Here is a 22,059-nt window from a genome sequence, read left to right as displayed (position 1 = left end):
CTGGTGTTACGGATGTTCATGGGCGTTGTTGACCGCCTTGGTGTTCACGCCGCTTGTTAGTCTCCTTTAATTATAAAAAAAGGGAAATATGACCATTAAACTTTAATTTGGGTTCTAGAGAGCTTAATTTTTTCATAAATTTATAACTAACTAGCTGTTGCCCACGACTTCGTCAGCGTGAACAGGACAGGCGTGAAGTGGAAGCAATTCCGCGTTTCGTCTGACGAGTGTGGTGCCGGAGGCCTAATTTTAGTCCCTTTCCCTTTCCACTCTTTTCTTAAGAGGAAAGGATGGGGAGGAAAAGTGGATTTGACGGTGGAAGAGACGCATAGGAAGGGGAAATGTCCTCTTTATGTGTGTCTCCTCCTCCGTAAATTAAGGGTAGGCAACGCATATGCAATTGCAGATGTCTATGGGCAGCGGTCGCTTCGCCATTTTGGCAATTTCAGGTGGCCGCTTGCTCGTTTGCCACCTTATTTTATAAAAAAAAAAATACAAATCTTTCCTCTTTATAATATTAGTATAGAAGTATAGATATAGATTATTTTACAAATATCACTAAAACTGTTGTAAGAAGAAATACAGAAAACAAGGGAATGTTCAAGCAAAGGTTAACAACTTCGGTTCGAGATTTTCAAACTCCATCTAGGGACACTATAAGAGTTCGTACTGGTTTATTTTTACATTATTGTTTTTGTAACTCTTGTCGATTTTTATTATTGTGTCATTACGTGTAAATAGGGCGATAAAGTTATCTTACCTGGTGGGCATCAATCAAACTAAATTTTGTTACTTCGATGCCAACTACCGCCGATAGCACCGCATCCTTTACCTTCGCCGATAAACTTGTCTCACTATACCAGTTCCACGGCCAAGTACATATGTACTAAATTAAGATTTGGAAAATTAAAGAAAACGGAACATTTAAACTCTACTACTTTTATTATAACTTTGTCACAAATTCATTTATAAGTAATATTTAAGAAATGAGAAACAATAATTGAATTTTTGAAGTTTTAATCAACAGTGATATTGAAGTAACGCAGCGACAAAGGTCGAGGCTTGGATTGAAACTTTGATTCGTCACTCGCCCTACCGGTGCAACGTAGAAAATCTATGAAAAATAATAAATAAACATACTTCCAAATGTGGACCATATTAAGAGTAGAATCTGAGCCCTAGCTGCATATGCAAAAGTGTAAATCCTAAGCTTCAGGTACTTCAAATAATAAGTAGTTAATGTTGACCAAAAAAAAATATACAGGTAATGAACAGAACTTTCATACAATCTTCAATGTCAAGCCATTAACTATAATCCACAAAAAACATGGACACTATATACATCAACGAAAATGTGTAGAAACGATCGCGCTTTCACAGTAACATATTAATGGAATAAGTTACTCACAATAGTGTTTAATTAGTTGATGAGGGGTCGTTGTTAAGTGTCAAACTCAACCAGCTGTGCTGTAGAGCCGAGCTGGCCGTCAATCTCACTTCTGTCTGCACAACCAAGAGGCTGTTGATAAAGTTTCGGGCTGTGACCGAAACGCCTTCAAACGATTTTGCATTGTACGTGTATTGCCCGCCTACAATTAAACTTGACTGTTCCGAACAAGCCGGAAATGGATGAGTGAGCGACAATCTGTAAAAACAAAAGTGTATTACAATAAATATCATAACCCAGTTAACTATCTACCAAGTCTAAGACAACCAATGATTTGGAAATGTACTACTTTAAAAATAAATGGCTTGACACAACAGTGTCAATTTCAATGGCAAGTACTGTTTTGTGCATATCGATGCTATGGTCCCTATACGAGTAGTACTTACAGCCAGTAGGTCAAGACTCCGAGGCTCCACATGTCGACAGCGCCTGTTATTTGCTCCGAACGTATCACTTCCGGGGCTAAATATGTTTTGGTGCCGCATTGTATGATATTATTTTCGTCGTCCAACTTGCAGGACAGACCAAAATCAATTATTCGGACGTGTTTACCATGTTTGGTTTCTAAGACAATGTTGGTGGCTTTTATGTCCCTGTGGACTATGTTTTTTTGATGAATGTAATTGATTCCATTACAGATCTGACGTACGCACAAAGCGACATCTTGCTCTTCAAAGTTTTCATTTAATCTCCTATGGTAAAGAGTTTTGCCAGAGTAGCTGTAAATGGTAGGTAAAAATTAGTCATCTACATAAGTACATATGTAGGTATATCAAAAGATAAAATATTTTTACATTTAAACTAGTTGACTAGCTTTTGTCCGCGTAAATCCGTGTTGAATTACAATCTTACTTTAATTGTTAATTGTTTATTCCATTACTAAAATCTATAAAAATATGCGCAAATCGATACAAAGTTATATGCACTATTCCGCACGATGGTTGATGTCCCTCTTTGTTTGATGTTAATTACACAGAGATACTTCAATTTTATTTGTCAGTGTAGACTAGCTACTACCCGCGACGTAGTCTGTATGCAATTAAACAAACACTGAGTAGATAATCGTTTTGCAAAATTTACTAAAATAGTACTTACTATTTGGTCACGATTATATATCCCCTCGGGGAAGAATATGATGCCACGTATTCGATTACATTTTCATGCTGGAGACTGGCTATAATAGCAATTTCTTTACGAATCCTGTTTTCGTTGTTCCTTCCACTCAATCGTATAAATTTTCCAGCAACTTTTGAATTTGTGACAATATTTTTAAGTTTATAAGCACTTCCAAAGGATCCTTGGCCTATGTTTTTAGTCATTCTGTAGTCTTTTGCGCATGTTTTCACACGTTGAATCGGGAACATGTCTAAAAATGTCTTAAGTGTAGTAAAATAGTTAGATAAAAATTAAGTTCGAATCTAAGAGAAGTCGGCGTAGAGAGAATTCAGACCTTAATTTTCTTCATTTGCTAAAAAAACTGATGCATGGACATACTCGAGCGCGTCAGATATTGATAGCATCAATGCCCTACCTATTTTTAATAATGTACATACGTGTGTTAATCTGATCGTTTGCATGATGCGGGTGGTTGTATTTCAGGGTTGAAAATGAAAAAAAAAATTAACCGAGCGCGTCAGATTTTCTACTTGAGTGTTAAGGGCACCAAAAAAAAACTCTCATTCACTAATCTGACGATTCCGATGGGACGCAAACTCGCAGCCATATTCATAATGTGCAAAAAAAATCGCCATTTTGAAATACTCATGCGCGTCAGATTAAGATATATATGGTTCATCTTTATGTTGTAAACGTACTGTCTCATAATCTGACGATTATCTAGAGGGATTCGCCCGATCTGACAAAAAAAAATTAGAAAAACGGTTCACCTTAAAGGCCATCCCTACAACTTCCCGCTAATTCCATCCCTGGGCGCTTAAAATTGTACTTATGACATTTTTGAGCTTAAAATATAATTTATATGATATTTTCAGCTCGCTGATTTCAAAGAAATAATATTTCTATTCATTTAAGCTCTCATATCTCGAAAGTCTCGCAATAACTTTTGAATGGATCAAGCAATTTACACACGGTATATTTATATATTTATACAAAACAATTCTCTGTGCAAGTATTTGTTCCAAAATTAAACATACATTATGTGTTTCATATTATATACCTAACATCGACATTCCCACGACGCCGTCCGCATGAAGTTATAAAATTTAATCAAAGTAAATAGCCTCTATGTGTTTTTCGACAGTTTGTACTACATCGAGTACATTCACAAATTTCGTCAACATGGAAATGTATAAAACACTAATTTAAGTATTATTATAATAACTATAGTTTATTAATTGACAAAAGTAAAGAAAAGTAACTCACTCAAAATATGGTAATAATCCACTACGTTTTCTTAAACAGCCAGGATACAAATCTTCTGAGAAAATATTACAAATCTAAGTTTTTACTTTGCCGCCGTTTAATTTTCTATATTTTTTTTAGGCAAAGGTAACTTTCATGTAAAGCCTTCTAAGGCCTAATAATTACACAAACAAAGGACCGAAATGAAATAAAAATATTTAACTGCATTGTCTAAATAAAATAAAAATAATTAACTACATAATAATTATTCAACTCAATATTTTAAAAAGTTATAAAGTCCATCCATAAAATTCATTTATAATTTATATAATGAAAATCCTAAAGGATTGGGATAAAACTACTGCGGTATTTGGTGTCTATTGTATCGATTATGTATGAAACATTCAATTAATGTCGGAATACTAGTAATTTCGCATTTCTGTTTCGAAAAAAATAGCACATGCTTTTGTTTTTAACGCGGGAGAATTTCAAAAGAAGTTGAGATTTTTTTCCTAACGGGTAACTCTTAAAACTAACAGGGCCCTGTCAATGTCAAACATCTGCCATAAGATAACATTACATAGACAAAGGATTACTCTATGGTAAATAATGTTACTGTCAATGCACAAACTCTGGCCAAACCTTTTATTCCTTTTTTATTTTTAAATAAACTAAATACAATATCGTCTTTTTCTACAGGTTCCTTACCCTTTAACTTACTAGTAAACCAAAGTAAAAAAAGTAAACCTTTAACTTACTAGTAAAACCTAAAGCCGGGAGTACGAAACTTACGATGTAAAAACCGGCCGTGAAATAGTTAACTAAAGTTTTCCGTTCATTTTATCTCACTAATTTTGTCATAGTCGTCAAGTGTGACACTCGGGCCCATCAGATAATATCACAAAAATTTGCTAGAACTTATTAGTAAAATCTGTAACACATTTGTATAGCGCTTTTGTGGTTAAAATGATTTAGTTTTTGTTATTTCAAAAATTATTGAATTGTCCTCCTAAGACAAGATATCGTACCATTTATCGAGTTACATGGACAGAATAATTAAAGGGAATCTTAAAATATGCCAAATGAATGATAGTAAATGCCCGAAAAAATAAAAATCTACTAACTTTTCACACTTATTGCAAAACCATAGTTTCTATCGGTAAATTTTAGGACTTACCGTAATTCCTACTTTTACAGTAACATAAAACATTTTAGTTGTGCGCAGTTGGTTTGCTCTTTGACCATTATCTTTGGATGTGAAATGACTAGTTTAGTAAATATCCGTGCTACGCTATTGGCTATTGCTATTTGTGTGTGCTATACTATAATATGTCGGTGCATTGCTAGGCGTTAGGTACATTAGATTGCACAGGATACGGGAACTGGAATACAAACGCCAGCGTGGAAAGCCACACAAAGTTAATTTGTCTTTATTAGATTGGGAGAACGTGTCATTTTCTGGAACAATGTATTTTTCTTTATTACCGAAGGTGATGGCCACCACGTCACTGTTACTACTGATTTGGTTTAGCCACTGCGTAAAGGGTAAGTGCATATTAAAAAAGTAATGTACTTATTTAGCTACAACGTTTTTTACGATTATCGTAATTTTTTTAAGCAGCCTTATGTCAATATTTTATAACTTAATTAAGTTTAAAAACTTTGTTACAATAGTACAACTTTCCAACATCACGAAATGACATCATTGAATTGATGTATAATAAAGTTCTATGAAGCATTTATTTCATTCCGAATGTGGTTAGTTAGACTCCAAAGTGTTACAATCACATTAACATCAAATTAAAGAATAAAGTGGGTTAGACAAAAAGGCTTAATCCTGTAATGAAAGAGCATTGAATGTATTGCGGATGTAAATCAAATTTTTAAATAGCTCTTAAAAATCTCGTCATTTAGTTAAGCTATTCACAAATATTTAGTTAAACTATGTTCAAAATGTTTTTAGGTCAAATGGTCTAATTGCATAGGTTTTTTCAGGAAATAATTCAGATTGTTCCATTGTATACATTTTCACATGTAAATATTTAAAATGTAGATTTAGATTACTATATCATAATGATGTCAGTATCTTTTAATCTGAAATGTAAAAGATTGAAAGCTTCAGATATGACAGCTGATAGAAATGTATGGAAGAGCAGCACATAATGTGCCGACCCTCCATGGGGATAAGAAGAATTTGATGGTGAAGGCAATGCTTGATGTTATATGCCAGTACACTAATTGTTTGTTCTTAAACAAAAAGGAGACTGAATTGCCAGTTTTTTTAGTAATCGAAATTAGACATTTTTAAATGACAGGGTAACAAAATTTAAGTTCCGTACAACAGCCTCATTTTGTGAACAATAAAATAAAAGCATTATGTATAGTAAAGAGATCCATACATAGTAATTCTTAAAAATATCATAAATATGAATAATTGAATGATTATCTTAAAATGGTAGGTTTCCATGAGACATGTTTGTTTTTGTTACTGTGCTTATAAAAACTGCATTGAAATATATATTTGGTTATTGCAAAAGAAATTCATTGATTTTAGGTTAATGGCTGTAGTTACCGATATCTTGTAAAATATTAATCAATTACTGATTTTTTGCTAAATATGACTAACATTTAAAACACTGTAAAAACAAAATCAGTAAGTCATTTTTTAGTCTATTTAATTGTAGGTTACGAATTGTTAAAAAGGAAATAGGACAAAAATTTGTTATCATTATCCCATCTACCTTATCCTATTCCAGTAAGGTTGGCACACCTTTGGTTTTCATCCACCAAATAACTCTACCACCTATCATCTCTCTCACCACTCCCTTCTTGGTTGTATCATCTTACACACAATCCATTCATCTCTTTCTAGGTCTACCTCTACCGGTATAGCTCCATGCTCATAAATAACATTCTCCTTGTAACATGTGATTCATCCCTCCTCATAACATGCCCATAGCCATGCTAACCTTTAACTCCATAAAGATTTGGTATGATAATTTACTTTGACAAAGGTGAAAATGCAAGCCCAATCAATGGCTGTTATGGTGGTTACATTACTAATACTGTAACAATTAATCACATTCAAGTTTAGTCTCGTTGGTGCTATTTAGGAATTCATGTTAAAGATGCACCTCACATAGACCAGATTCTTATTAATAATATTGAAGTTCACACAATTTTAAGCTAATTTCATTAGAATCATATCTTTTTTAATTGCATGTTTAAGCAAAATAAATATATCAAAAGAAGTATACTTATTATTTCTTCCTAAATACCAACATCACCTTTAAATGCATACCAGATTCACAAGGAAAAGACAACTTCAGCCTAAACCTGGTAATCAAGGCACTTTTGCTATAATAAATTTATGGAATTCTATAAGCTTCTAGTAAATTGTAGTAATGTTTTTTTGTGTTCAATTATACTTTATCCTTGCGCAATTACATTATGATTATAAAGATTTTTTTTATATTAGGCTACTACTTTACTTTGGAATTGCAATGTTTGCTGAGTTTAGCTAGTAATTAGGATAAGAAGAGATCTTACTGCTGCAGTTAATCACTAAATGGTCCGTTAAAGACTCACTCAGTGCACATTATTCATAATAACTATATACAAAGGGACTTGGGACTCTGTGTGGGGCAATGGGGAATAGAAATTACTTTTGTCAATTTAAGTGTCAATTAATATATCCGCCCCCATAATTGTTGAACTTAATTAAGTAATTTAGTTCAACAGTTATAGTTAATTTCTACAGGAAAACCACTATATATTAGCATGTCAGTGGCTTTACTGAAAATGTTACTTGTCTATTTTAAAGGAAATCCCGCGTTTTTCTATGTAATCATCCGCCTTGGAGTTAAATTTTTAAACACACAGATATGTTGTTTCTTTTGGTGCTAAATTATTTAAATTAAGATATTATAAAGAGGAAAGATTTGTATTTTTGGATTCTTGTTTGTGTTGAAAGAACTCAATAACTACTGGGCCGATTACAATAATTCTGTTACTAAAAACCACGTTATTACTGAGTAACATAGGCTACATTTTTCCTTTTTTTATTCCACGCGTACGAAGCGGCAAGTTGCTAGATAAAGTAAATAATTCAGAACACTATTTGATTGTGGTCTATAAAAAAGAAGAGTTGTTGAATAAATAACAGGTAGTTTTCTCTGCCTCAGAAGTCTCTCGAATATATTGTCATTAAAAAATGTACAATCATCAGGGCAATTAAGAGTCACCTTAATTCTGGTGATGATTGGAACGGATTAGTCTTGGGTAGTACACGTACGATGTACTAAAAAGTAATGTTACTCGGCACTGTACTAAAAGTAACGTTACCGAACGGCTTCTGTTAATCGGACATTTGGCACTTTTAGTACACTACACGATATCAGTGTTCGCCTCTTCGTTGTTTGAATGTTTGCCAGATTTAAGCATCCATCTTCGATAATGAGAATTAAAACTGCATAAAATTATTTAAAACTAAATTCATTTTCGCCAATAACATATGTTTGACCCTGCTTAAAATTTCATGTGAAGTAATATATAACCCTCGTTATATTCTATTCATGTATTGTGTTCACACAAATATGAAGTATTAAAGGTACTAAAAGTGTGTACTAGTACGTTTTCCCAATTGTACTTGTACGGTTCGCACTTGCAGATGTCCGATTAGGCCCTAGACTAGAACGAATGACATAATGAAAAACACAAGAGTTGTAATTTTGTATTCTACATGTTGTTTAGCCATTGGGTGTCCAGCTAATCGACATCTACTTAAACGATATCCAGTTCCCGGATATCAACCAATAACAACGACTCTTATTACGAACGAACGTTTTATTACCTTCTATTACTACTTTTTTAATATATTGCTCAAAAATCATATGTCGTTTAATTTTTTTTCCCAAAAATATTATAACGACATTTATAAAAAAAAAAACTATAAAATGTGATTTCATAGTTTTATAATCGAAAAAATATTTTGGTAACTATCTATTATAAACATTTTTAGACAATTATTTCTTAATGCAAAAACAATGTTTGTTTAGCTTTGTTTGTTTTAATTGTTTATTCAGTTGGCCCACAACAAGCGTAAAGTTATTTCATGTAGAATAGGGATTCTGAATATCAACGCGTTATATCATTAAAGGAGTAGGAATGGAAATGAATTGTCGCAGCGATTCTATGATTATTAAAATAATATCGCGTAGCAATGAAAATAGACAAATGTTCAACCCTAGTTGTGATTCAAATTGCAATACACCTAGTTGGTGCTGGTGTTTTCTAATTGTCATTACTTACGTGTAAATTATTCATCTTTAGTAATATAAACTTTTTTTTTCCCAGGAAGTAATGTGAATTACGCATTAGATGAGGGCTTGGTTACTTTCATTAGTGAACCAAAGATAGTATTATTGGAACATGAGCGTTATCGACGGGACGCTCCAGCCCCGACGACGGCCGTGACGGAATCTTCCACGACAGTCGCGGTCCCTGTATCAAATGGATCCTCCAAGCCAACTCAAACAACACCCACAGAAGATACCAATAGGACAGTAAACAACACTACCAGTAAGTATCCACCATTTATCAAATGTCAAATCATAGAAGAAATACCTCACGTAGTAGCTTTATTAGTTTTAATATTTAACACGGACATTGAAGTATTGAACAAGGCAATTTTAACGGTCTGGCCTCGGCGGTATTTCCAAACCAATAGGACTTAGGGTCCTTCAAATAGCGAACCTATCATTTTCACAAAGGCCGGCAACGCATCTGTAGATCCTCTGGTGTTGCCGATGTCCATAGGCCTCGTTGACCACCTCGGTGTTCTCGCCGATCGTTTGCCCCCTTTTATCATAAAAAAGGTACCTACCTCAATAATTTTTGAAAATATACATACTTGTGTTAAAATAATTTTAATCATTAGTTTACGTATAATACGTGGCATACGAAGTCATTAAAGAAATTTTTGGTGGGCGACATTTTATGTTTTGCTTTATTAAATAAAGTAACTTAAATTAGTTATCTATACAACGATCGAAATAGTTTCGGAATTCATTTAGAAACTGTTAGCGGATAAACACGACGAGTATCCTTAATTTATGCTATGTATGGAAATACCTGTTATAATAATAGCTTAGTTTGCAAATGAAATCGTGCAAAAGACATCATTTTTTGACATGTTTGAAAAATGTTGGATTTATTTTGGCCGTTACTATATGTCAATCATTGATGAACGTTCAGCAGTTTAAATGTAATACGAGACGAGAGGCCGTTCTGCATTTTATTGTTAATGGACATAAAAAAAGGAAACATAATGTAGACACCATTACTATATTCTTATTTTACGCATTCAAGAAAAACCGGTATTGATTGTGGTAAGACTTTTGCGCGCTCGTACAATATATTCTCTCATTATCAACTTGGCATTTGTCTTTATTTATTGTTTACTTTTTCCATAATTTATGCGCGACGTACACATATGGTAGCCGATGATCTAAGTATTTATTATTTGCCACAGGGAAATTACACAGGTGTTTACACGTGACGTAATTCGCTTTTTTACTATTTGTCATACAGTTACTGTGTTCGAATGAACCAATTTCTCCATTACCATTTTTAGATGAATTTGTAGTTCGGTTTAGTTGATTTCACATAATGTATTTCTCTCTTATTCTCAAGTTTTTTTCAAAACATTTGTTTTTGATTTGCATTTCACAATAAAGCGTTGCATCGTTTAATATTATTGTGAATCACTACACAATACAGATCTCGAGAAGGTTTTGCATGCAAGTAACTTGTGAAATATGAAAATGAAACGTTCTATTAATATATTTATATTCTTTAAATTATACATTCTGATTTATGAATTCGATGTGCAAAATGTCGAAATTGAAGGTAAAAATATACAGGACATCAAACCCTTGAAAAGTAAATATAAATCGAGTAGGTTTATTGAAGAATTTGTCTCATTGTGTTTATGTGCACACAGTCATTCTTCGCTCTTAATGAGCTGACACGAGATAAATGCGTCGTCTTTGTGTGCCACTGTTATTACTTTAAGATTATATATTTACATACGTGCCTTATTTGCCGGTGTAGAGCGGAGCGGCATCGAACCGTAAAGTGTCGTTATTACGTCTTACGGCTATAAAACAAACATAGTCTCAAGGTCCAACATTATTTGGGCCATATATTTAAACCATTTTACTCTGATCCTATGATAAACTTAAATATAAATATGTATTGTTACGTATTATGTCACGTGTATTTACTTACTTATTGTGTAGTTTGTTGAAACTAAGTTCCCGATAGACATCTTTAGATTGTACGACTACGTGGACACTCATCACAAATGCTTTGTTATTATTTTAAGAAATTTCAACTAATTGTTTCTTGCAAAAATTTTCTTATTATTTCTTATGAGGTATTAATTGTTAAAGCCTTAACATATATCTCTTTATTTTACTACTGTAGAATGTAAACAGCAAAAGAGAAGTTTTTATCGATGGATAAAATCGAAAACTTAATTCTGAATGAAGATGAACGTGGATTGAATTTGTTTGTAACATGTTCAATGAGCATTTTAGTTTAATGCAAACACTACACTTTGAAGGTTGTGTCACATTTTTTCCCCAATAAAAACTTAATCGAGGATAGCCAAATATTTATTTTATCAATAATTACAAAAATATTAAATATGCTCGCGTAGTTTTTCATTAGTCTGCTTTTATATGCGAATGCACGCCTCGCTTATTTTTTAAACCATAAATATTTATAATGTATTGATCACACTAACATTGCGATTTTTGATTGCGATAATACAATGCCTATGCGAAGTTTCTCTGTTGCTTTTGCATATTTTTTGGCATTCAGTGTATTTGGTTCTCATCGATAACATCAACAGAAAACGTCATCGCCATCGTGTATATTGTAAATACCATTTATAATAAGGAGATAAGGATTAGGAGCAACATCTTCTAAACTAGAATACAACAACACTCAATCATATTTTGGGGTAAACACCATTACGGCATAATGCAAAAAAGAACAATCTTAAACAATCAATGAACTTAATTCGTATTTTACACCCAATGTGTACTTTGCACCTAATGTCGAGACGACATAAGTATAAACTGGCTTTGACACTTGCTGACGATAACCTGTTAAGAATAACAACGAGATAACATTTATAATTGAGTCATGCAGATCAAAATATCGTTTTGTTCATTGTGTTTTCATGTTATTGTTTTACTGCACTCTATTTAAAAGCCTAGAACCACCAATGTTGTCGAATTATTTCACGATCATGACGATTATGTCGCACTTGATAATCCGTTTTTCAATTTTCAACAAAGTTTAATTAAAGTCGTGGCCCGTTTAAATGTAGGGAAGCTACATTTATCGTATTTAATATATTTTGAACTTGATTACATACTACCTTTATCGAGAAATGAAATGCAACATAATATAAATTCGAAGTTCCATCGTATAGATCTGTTCCTAGATATATTTCTAGTCTTAAATAATTCATCTGTTTAGAATACTAAAATTAACTTAGATTATTATTTATTTACGCAAAAATTTATAGACACGATTTCTTTCAACAATTCACTTAGGCTCTAAAACTTGATGTTCCTAGCTATTTCATGATTGCGTACATGTGGCAGTAAGAGTTGATCAATGATTAATTTAATGGTATCAAATTAACACTAAGGCACCTCTTAATGAACCAGGGGCCTCGTTCAATGTTCTATTTTTATTAGAGATTGCCGAATTATAATTTTAAATAATGCTAGTTCTGACAAACTTTCTTTAACTGTATTTCAGAGCCCTCTACCCCATCTGAAGCTACGGTCACAAGGATCCCGTTGTTGGGAGTCAATGGCAGTGGAATATTGCGCGTTAACCTCACTGAGAATATGCCTAAAGTGAGTGAGCCGCTTCTACCCGACGATAGTAAGTATATCACTTTTAATTTTATGTTGATGTGACGAAAAGAGTTCATCTCAAAATTGTATGATATATGGTGTAATATATAAAACATATTGAAATAGATATAGTGAAAAATAGATTTTCGTAAATGTAATCATAATCTTAATATTTTGCTAATTAAATGTGTCGGAGTGACTAACGACTTGCAGAAGTTAATTTCGAAGGTAAATCATAGGGTAACTTTTATCCTCTAATATGGTCGTGCGAAGGTCGGAGATAATAAAATAATATCAGTAACACAGTCCTTCAATATTTAGTGACAAGTGCACAACACTGACTGTATTCCAAAGATTTATAAGGATTAAACAATTAACTTTGTTCGTGCGCATAACCACAGCGCATCCCTCGACCATCAAGTGACAACTGCAGTCTTTTATTTGATCACCGCCATCACAAATATCAAATCAATCAGGGGTCTGCTAAAAAACTCATTACAATACCAATTCAAACTTTCAAATGTTGCCAGCATTCAAAAATTATCTTTTTTTAGCAACTTTAATAGTCAATCATTAAAAAATTAGCAATCGTTCCCCGCTGTTATATATTGTAATAAAATTATTATTTGTCATATGTATGGAAAGCATTAATTTTCTTAAGTAAACCTGAGTACTGGCCTTATTATTTAAATCTATGTATTCGAGAGCATGAAATAAAATAATGTTATCATATGATATAGTTGTTATGGAAAAAAGGCGTGACGTATTTCAAATACGACTTAATTAGTGTAATGTGCTATGAGTCGTTAAGCTAAATAAACTGCGGTCATTAGTAAGTCTTAAATATTGTTACGTTAGAAACTTTATTTGTAATCGTAATACTAACATGACATAAACCAAGAGTTAACTTAATTTTTACTTCTTAATATTTAACTTTCTATATGAATTTACTTAATTATTCATCAAATAAAAATTAAACTTCTGTACAATTATTACAAATATAAAATTTTAGATTTAAACCGGAACAAATTATTGTTCCGGATTTAACCATTCAAGAGCCAATTTTATGCTGATAGTAATTTTCAAGTTCGTCTAAAAAGATCTTAATAACCAACAGTGTTATCTTTACTAATATTATAAAGAGGAAAACTTATCTTATATGAGCATAGTTATAATTTATTACAAACATTAGTTATCCGTCTGTTGGTATGCAGACGGACAGTTCCAGACAAATAAGTGCATCCTCTTTTAAAATGTATGTTAGGGATAAATGTTAAAATTGAATGTTTGCTTGACGTTAATTGGCTGGTTCCTCGGTTGCCGTCTATCTTCATAAAGGTTTCTTGCACTTACTCACATTTGTCCTTTTATTGCTTGACTTGACTTTTTATCCTTAATATTTAGTGGATGATGAATTATGATGGTCTCACTGTACAATGTACAATTACATAATAATCGGAACATTTACATACTCTTGCCAGATTAAACAAAATTCTAACATCATCATGGCACTCTGAGGTACAAAGTAGTGCCTCAGTCTCAATTACTGATTTTGATACATACTATATATGCCATAAAAGCTATATTTGTGTCGTTTCTTTACAGATACCTCTGATGTGTTTCGGGAAACTCCTGAAACGATTAAAGCTGAACACAATCTAACCAGTTTGGTTTATGTGAGTACTGACTTATCCTTTAAAATTATAATATATGGATTACTAGATTTCGCCCGCGACTCCGTCCGCGTGGAATTAAAAGAAACAAAAGTTAATAGTCTATGTGTTCTTCCAGACTATCCTATACATCTATGCCCAATTTCATCGAAATCCGTTCGGCCGTTTAGGCTTATTTTTAACATTCATCCATCCATTCATCTGTACATACACATCTTACTAATATTACAAATGCGAAAGTTTAGATGGATGGATGGATGGATGGTTGGATAGATGTTTGTTAGAGTTTGTACACTAAGCGGCTAATCGGACCTCGATGAAATTGGGCATAGATGTTGAGTGTGGTCTGGAAGAACACATAGACTACTTAGTTTCTTTTAATTCCACGCGGACGGAGTCGCGAGCGAAAGCTAGTTTATAATATTAGTAAGATAATTTAATGTATGTTTTAGGCACATACACAAATAAATATATATCGTTGATAATTATTCAGCTATTATAACACAATACTGTGCGTTGTGTATTTATAACATTGTTGTTTAAATTATAATTGCTTCTGATTCTCTTTGTCATCATCGTTTCAGTATGTGTAATAATCGTTTATTATTTTTGTACGCAGGACAATCACATGTTCTACAATAGCACATTCATCGGCAATGTGTCCTATGTGAAGGAATATTGGGCAAACATCACTGAACGTAAACCTGAAATACACGAAGTCCTCAGTAACTCGCATCGACGTGCCACGGTAAAGTACCATCTATCTATCCATTTCAGCTTGAAACTTCCGCTGTTTAATGTTCTTACAATAATAGAATTGCAACCTTGACCAGATTAGAACAAGATTTTTTTAGTACCATCGACTATCCACCCTACAAAAAAATCTTGTAGTATTGTGAACTATATAAATTCAATTAATACGACAGTTCAGATAGTGCGCTATTCGCTAAAAACTTCGCCGAAGTAATGAAGTTATCATATTTTATTAAATAGTACTCAATATGTTAATTTATTCTTGACAGACATCAGTAAATAAAAACCTTATATGCCTGAAATAAACCAGATGTAGTAAATACAAACAAAGTATATTTTCTGGTACATTGTCAATTAAAAATTATTTTCCAGACGTTGAAGTTGAGTTTTGATTTTCCATTCTACGGTCAAGATATACGGAATATAACTGTAGCAACTGGCGGGTTTATCTACACTGGCGAGCATGTACACAACTGGCTTGCTGCCACGCAGTACATTGCACCATTGATGGCTAACTTCGACACCACTCTTACTAATGATAGTATGGTTAAAATGTATGATGACGGTGAGTCTAATTTGCAATATTCATCTATATAGACACTCCTTAGAGCAGGCTCCGAGCCACAAGTGGGGATATATAGCTGGTGATGATGATATAGGTAAATGGAGTATGTAATATTGAGTATAATGGAGAAATAAAAGAAAAACAGCATATTTTACTCATGAAATAATTAACTACTCTTCATAAAAAGTGCCGTCATAGTGGAATCGTACATTCCGTAGATTAACACAGACAAAAATTTGAAAATAGTTGTTATTAACAATACTTGCACATTTAAAAATACACCTGAATATTTTTTCGACATTACAAAAATTCTTATCTAATAAATGGCATAGATAGACTAGACAGAATTGACTTTAAAAAATGTCCTTACTTGTAAATATACCTTTACGACTCAACTATAGAGGATCAATTTTACTATGGTATATTTAGTGTGCGAATGTTGTGAACCTGATATTGAATTCTATTCTTACATTGAGTGACATAGAAGTTATTTTTAATTCACAATACCAGTAAAAATGTATGTTGTTTTAGGAACAAAGTTTACCGTGATCTGGGAGAATGTGACACTGCAAGAAGATGCAACAAAAACATTCACGTTTGCAGCAACTCTGAACAAGAATGGAGATATTGTATTCACATACAAAGACATCCCAATACCCGTTCAGCAAATCAACGATAAGGAGCATCCAGTTAAAGTTGGCATCAGCGATGCTTATTTAAAAGATAAATACCTATTCAGTAAGTTATTTCCTTTCATAGAAATTTATTATTTCGTTACAAAGATGTAAATACAAAACTTTTATTTATTTATTTTATTTATCATTAAAATTTCCATGAATAATTTTAAAGGTTTATTTAAATGGAATTTTTCTGCCAATGAAAGCAAATGCACAGATGTATTAATAACCTACATAAAGAGAACAATAACAACTTATTCATCATAAATTAAAACATTCTTATTTACATTATTTACTTGTATATAATGTCTTCGGTTATCTTATTAATAAGAAGTGTCTACTGTTTACAATGCAAGAGACACTTCTCTTGCATTGTCAAAGGCATTGGCAAAGGTTATCTCCTGTAATGTTTCCATTTAGATAACAGTGTTTTCATTTCTTGTTGCTTCATTTTTTATTTAATGTATTCAATTTAATCCACTAAATGATTCAGCAAAATAGATATAAACTATTCCTAGAAGATTTTATTTATATTTTATTTTACTTTATATAAAGTAATTAACCGTACATTGCTCGCCCGCTTACATCCTTTTTCTCTTTGTTAAACTAACAAATTCTTAAAGTATAAAAATATTTTTTAACATTCTCGGTAATTTCTGATATTAAAAAACCCTTGTATTAGTATGTTTAACAGTTTCCTTTTCTATCAGGTGTAAGACATAAAACAATCTACGAGTATCATCGCGTCTCTTTCAAGAATCATGAGATTTCAAACAACACAATATTGAAATTGACAGCGCTGCCGACCTGCATACAGTACAACACATGCGAGAGTTGCGCCAACCACAACACCGGCTTCCAGGTGATTAAATACCTTTGTCATAACTACTAATGGATATTTAAAAATATTTCCTAGTTAATAACTTTTTTTTTTTATAAAAACTATCTAAAGCATAACATATTAACCAAATCTAACTGATAAATAACGTTTAGATGTATCAATGGATATTTGTTAGAGTTTGTAGCTTAAACGGCTGAACAGATCTCCATAGATTTTGGCATACCTGTAGAGTATAGTCTGGAATAACACAAAGGCTACTTGCTTTTCTTTTTAATTCCAAGCGGACGGACTCGCGGGCGAAAGCTAGTAATTTTATTATTATTCTTTTTCAGTGTCTATGGTGTGAACAGATTCGTAAATGTTCAAGCGGCACCGACAGGAACAAACAAGATTGGATAGTTAGAAGTAAGTTTATTTTGATTTTATACACTACTTTAAGAGGATAAAGTTGACAATATGTGTTGCGCCATTAACATGAAGACATTTATTCAACCCATAAATTAAATATCTCGAACATGTATAGCCTATAGCGTGTCATAAGTGTAGGGCTTTTAGTTAGAAATTATTTAAAATATGCTGTGATTGACATCCTGCAAAGTAATATGTGATTTCTTCCCGTGAAATAAAAAAAACGTGATAACGTAGCTTTTGTGTTATATCAATACATACAAAAATACAAAATTGTTCCTCTTTATAATATTAGTGTAGCTATATATAATTATTCTTAACGATATTATAATCATCACCAGATTGCGATAGAGAGCCTGTGATGAACTTATCGTCTTGCCCCGCACATGCACCGATCAACGCGCCCTCTGACAACAGCAACACAGCCTACACTACTGACGGACAAAACAACTCTGTAGTTGTTGTTAGCACAGGTAAATACTATATTTATATATATCCTCATCTAACAAGTGACTTGTTTGCGTTCTATTATGACTAAATATTGCTTACGATTTTTAAGAAAGGCTTGTCATTCGTTCATTTAGTCTATATTGCCTCGTGTTAAAGTTATAGACAAACGGAGATTTTTATTGATTATTTTTAAAATTCGCTACGCCTATTCTTTGTATTGATTGAAAACCTTAATCGAGTAAAGAGGGATACATCAAATTCCATACATGGCGGCCAAATTGATATCTTACTTCATACTGATATATGTAGTTGATAGTGTAGAAAATCACATAAAAACATTATTAATAAATAAGATTTTGTAATACCACCCTTCGGAGTGGATGCAAAAGTTAATTTGTAATAATTATGAAGTAATGTGAAGTGATATTGTAAAAGAAAGATGTCAAAAGTTGTGTGAAAACATGTTTTAACTAAAAAAAATTAAGAATTTACGTACTTAAGTGTATTTTGTAGTTAAGGTATTTTTTTTAAGAAATATTAGTAGATTTTTGTTAATTTACTAATATTTGTTTTAACCATTTCAACTAAGTTGTGTAGGCTTTTGCTAGGATATGGTTCACGAGAATAGTCGATTGGCGGGATTGCGAACCCTCGACCTTAAGATCGGTAGTCCGTACCCCAAACCATTAGGCTATTGCCACTTTGGCATGGTTTCTAGTTGGTTTATAGTGTTGATTGTAATTTGATATTAATGTATTTCAGTTCACACCGGTGCGGATAAGACGAGTAGCGAGCGTGTGGGTGTGGCGAGTGGTGTGGGCGCGGCGGAGCGGTCGCCGGTAGGGGGCGCTGTCGCGGCCTTCGTGCTCGTAGCTCTCGTATGCTGTCTCGCCGCTTGGATACTATACGCGTTCAAGAACCCGCACACCCGCAGCGGACAGTTCCTTATTAAGGTATAATCTATACTACTTACTAATCTTACTTCTTACTATTATTATAAATGCGAAAGTTTAGATGGATGGATGGATGTTTGTTAGCGTTTGTAGCCTAAACGGCTCAACGGATCTCCATGAAATTTGACACAGGTTTAGAGCATAGTCTGGAAGAACACATAGGATACTTGCCTTTGTTTTTTTAATACCACGCGGACGGAATCGCGGGCGAAAGCTAGTACTAATATAATAAAGCTCAAACACAGTACTTCGTGGCGTAGGATGTCAGAAATCACTAGAAATAACTCCTTTTTTAATTTAAAATGTTTTAATATCTAGAATGTACTAACACTATCTATGTTTAAAGAACAATAATCTGAGAAAGTTATTTATGAGTTTGGAAGGGTACACCGGTAGAGGTAGAGGTAGAAAGAGATGGATGGATTGCGTGAAAGGTGACATGATCAAAAAGGAAGTGATGACTGAGATGACGTATGATAGTGTTATGTGGAGGACAAAAAACTGTGGCTTTGACTCTACGGGGGTAGGATAAGGAGAAAGACGATGAAAAAATTAAATACAAAATATTTATTTACTTAATTATAAATAATTTGCTATATTTTTGTTATTGTTTATTAATTGATATTAATGATTTTACAGTATCGACCTTCCCAATGGGGATGGAGACGCGGTGAAGCTCGGTACACTGCAGCTACTATACATATGTAAGCAGCTCTGCGCACAGTCAACTTCAACAATTCTCACTTGTATCGTCAAATAGTAGCGCGGATTGCGTTTGATCCATTACCTAGTTTAGTACTTCAGGATGTAATCCACCAATGACCGCCCATTTTAGCCTTAATAACCGTCCGTATTTTAAATAAATACCAACATTGCCTCAAATTGCAAGACTCCTAGATTTTCAACAAAATTTTTCCAATGATCGGTTTGTAATTGTCTAAATTATTGAGTAAAAAATATACAAGACAATTTATCACTTTCTCTTTTGTAATCGGTTTAAATAACTCTAGATATGAACTGTCCATGCTTTTATGCAGATCTTGTTACAATGTTATATATGTACGTAAGTAAAGCTAATGTAAGGCCCTGTTAAATATACTATAATGTAAATATCTCTACTCAGCTTTTTCCCGAGTACAAATTAATAGACGTGCCTTAAATTTTATAACACTGCCACACACTGTATATAAATTTAATTTAATATTATATCGCCTGAATATAATATTAATCAATGATTTCCGATTTTCATACAGTTACTGAGATAATTGAAACATGTAATTAATTTATGTAGGTATTCCTTTTTACAGTTTAGAAAAAAATTATAATATCGAAATGAAAACTGATCAGCTATATTTTAATATATTTTTTTTATAATTTCACCTTTTCGTTGTTTTTATAAACGTAAACTAACAAACCGTCCAATTTCCATGTTTGTTATTAACGCATGAAATTATAGTAAGGCCCTTTTATAAGTGAAAAATGATTTGACTGAAATCTATCTTATTCGATCTTATACGGGAAGGGATATTTAACAAAAGTTTTATCTGATAGAGGGATACCACACGAGCAGTGCGTCGCGTCACTGTAGAGCAAACTAACCGTTTAGTGAATGGTGGCGCCACTTTCGACAAGTACAATAAATCGTATAACGCAGAAATTACCCCCTGTAACGCTAATATTCTCAACAATATTTTTAAAGGACCCCATAACGCGATTTATGGTTCTGCCCTATGGTAAAACGTGTTATAAGGTGGTTTACAGACCATTCTACTAGAAGCTATGTTGTACGTTGTCCTCTGTAACCAATGGGCGATATGGCCACTGTTCGTGTGGCATCTTTCTGATGCCATAAAATGTGATACGTAAAAATGGTTTTAAAAGATAACTTATGTGTTTATAATGCAGCTTATTGATGTAAAACATTAAAATGGTGAAGAAATCAAAATTATGTATTTGAAAAAAAGGACAAAATATAATGTAATAATTAAATTTATATTTCTAAATGTGATGCCTTATATCAAAATTATATTAAATATTTACAAAAAATGTACATTAACCATGAAATTGATAATTAAATTTTGAAATTACTTAATTATTAGTACTTAAGGAATCGCTAGGAACAAGGTTTGTTTGTGATACATATACATATATGAATTAATTGGTTTATCGCTTTTTTTGTTATCACATTTAATTTGCTTATTTGCAGGGCTTCCAAATGCACAATTTAAAATTACTTAGTGCATAAAATCGATCATCACTTTGCTACATTTTATTTGTAATTTTGTATGGTATTAAAGTATATCTTTATTATGTGTAATAACATTTTTAATTAAAAAATTGAATTATTGTTCTATTTTAGATATAAAAATACATGTCTTAGTAATTAAATTGACGTTTTTAATGTAAATTATCTATTTTCTAATCTCTTTAAACAATGTCAGTTTTATTGTGTTAACAACTTTTATATTTAATTTACACGTGAATTTTATTATTCATAAAATGTTTGGAATCTCAGTGCTTCTAACTATGATGTATCAATTTTATATGTAATCGGCATTTGTATAGTATAATTTAGTTTAGTTAAAAGTTTAGCTCGATTTTTGTTCTTTCAGTTTATAAGTTAAATTCAAATTTACATTTAAACTGATCAACAATCTGCGCTACAATTTGCATCTTCAAGTAAACAATATTATGTCCATTTTAAATTTGGTTCCGGAAGACATATCGGCGAGTCCGTCCTTTTTACATTTAAATATAAGACTAGTAATACATCAAAAATTCTGATAAAATAATCCTAAGTAAATCTCCCTAAACGGATATCAAGTGTCCTAGTTTCAAATTCCAGAAGTTCTAGCACAATTTAAATATTCGTATAAATATTGACAAAATTTATATGGCATTTGTGCGTAAACAAACGGATCTCAAACAAATTTTATCCATGATCTTACGAATACTTTATCCCAAATTTTCCCACTAATTTTCATTCATA

General features: G+C 32.5%; 2 protein-coding genes across 3 annotated transcripts; one reads left to right on the top strand and one right to left on the bottom strand.

Moving 5' to 3' along the window:
* Nucleotides 1–1,017: 1,017 nt before the first annotated feature.
* Nucleotides 1,018–3,993, bottom strand: LOC106110220 (myosin light chain kinase family member 4-like). 2 transcript variants are annotated; one of them, XM_013291958.1, is made up of 5 exons: nucleotides 3,830–3,993; nucleotides 2,543–2,813; nucleotides 1,834–2,166; nucleotides 1,409–1,645; nucleotides 1,018–1,114 (listed from the first exon to the last, which is right to left on the bottom strand). In XM_013291958.1, exons 2-4 carry the CDS (start codon nucleotides 2,809–2,811, stop codon nucleotides 1,417–1,419), a joined length of 831 nt encoding a protein of 276 aa, XP_013147412.1. In that variant the 5' UTR covers nucleotides 2,812–2,813; nucleotides 3,830–3,993; the 3' UTR covers nucleotides 1,018–1,114; nucleotides 1,409–1,416. The 2 variants fall into 2 exon arrangements, with proteins under 2 accessions (XP_013147412.1, XP_013147413.1); XM_013291959.1 differs by lacking the exon at nucleotides 3,830–3,993 and adding an exon at nucleotides 2,898–3,070.
* A 1,080-nt stretch (nucleotides 3,994–5,073) lies between these two features.
* On the top strand, nucleotides 5,074–21,059 carry LOC106110212 (plexin domain-containing protein 2). Its single transcript, XM_013291943.1, has 12 exons — nucleotides 5,074–5,353; nucleotides 9,164–9,388; nucleotides 12,650–12,778; nucleotides 14,356–14,426; nucleotides 15,043–15,171; nucleotides 15,549–15,741; nucleotides 16,273–16,479; nucleotides 17,129–17,280; nucleotides 17,592–17,664; nucleotides 18,009–18,140; nucleotides 18,880–19,070; nucleotides 19,710–21,059. Exons 1-12 carry the CDS (start codon nucleotides 5,275–5,277, stop codon nucleotides 19,776–19,778), a joined length of 1,650 nt encoding a protein of 549 aa, XP_013147397.1. The 5' UTR covers nucleotides 5,074–5,274; the 3' UTR covers nucleotides 19,779–21,059.
* Nucleotides 21,060–22,059: the final 1,000 nt, after the last annotated feature.

This window comes from Papilio polytes, unplaced genomic scaffold (genome assembly GCF_000836215.1).
Source record: "Papilio polytes unplaced genomic scaffold, Ppol_1.0 DF820711.1, whole genome shotgun sequence".
Classification (NCBI taxonomy): domain Eukaryota; kingdom Metazoa; phylum Arthropoda; class Insecta; order Lepidoptera; family Papilionidae; genus Papilio; species Papilio polytes.
The sequence above is the reverse complement of the archived record's forward strand: the minus strand, read 5'-3'. Positions and strand labels throughout refer to the sequence as shown.

Excerpts from the sequence above, each read along its gene's own strand:
- LOC106110212 (XM_013291943.1), top strand. The coding sequence starts at position 5,275 with ATGTATTTTTCTTTATTACCGAAGGTGATGGCCACCACGTCACTGTTA. Across the intron at positions 15,742-16,272 it reads GGTTAAAATGTATGATGACG|GAACAAAGTTTACCGTGATC; the intron begins GTGAGTCTAATT and ends ATGTTGTTTTAG. Across the intron at positions 17,281-17,591 it reads ACCACAACACCGGCTTCCAG|TGTCTATGGTGTGAACAGAT; the intron begins GTGATTAAATAC and ends ATTCTTTTTCAG.
- LOC106110220 (XM_013291958.1), bottom strand. The coding sequence starts at position 2,811 with ATGTTCCCGATTCAACGTGTGAAAACATGCGCAAAAGACTACAGAATG. Across the intron at positions 2,167-2,542 it reads TATATAATCGTGACCAAATA|CTACTCTGGCAAAACTCTTT; the intron begins GTAAGTACTATT and ends TACCATTTACAG. Across the intron at positions 1,646-1,833 it reads GGAGTCTTGACCTACTGGCT|ATTGTCGCTCACTCATCCAT; the intron begins GTAAGTACTACT and ends TTGTTTTTACAG.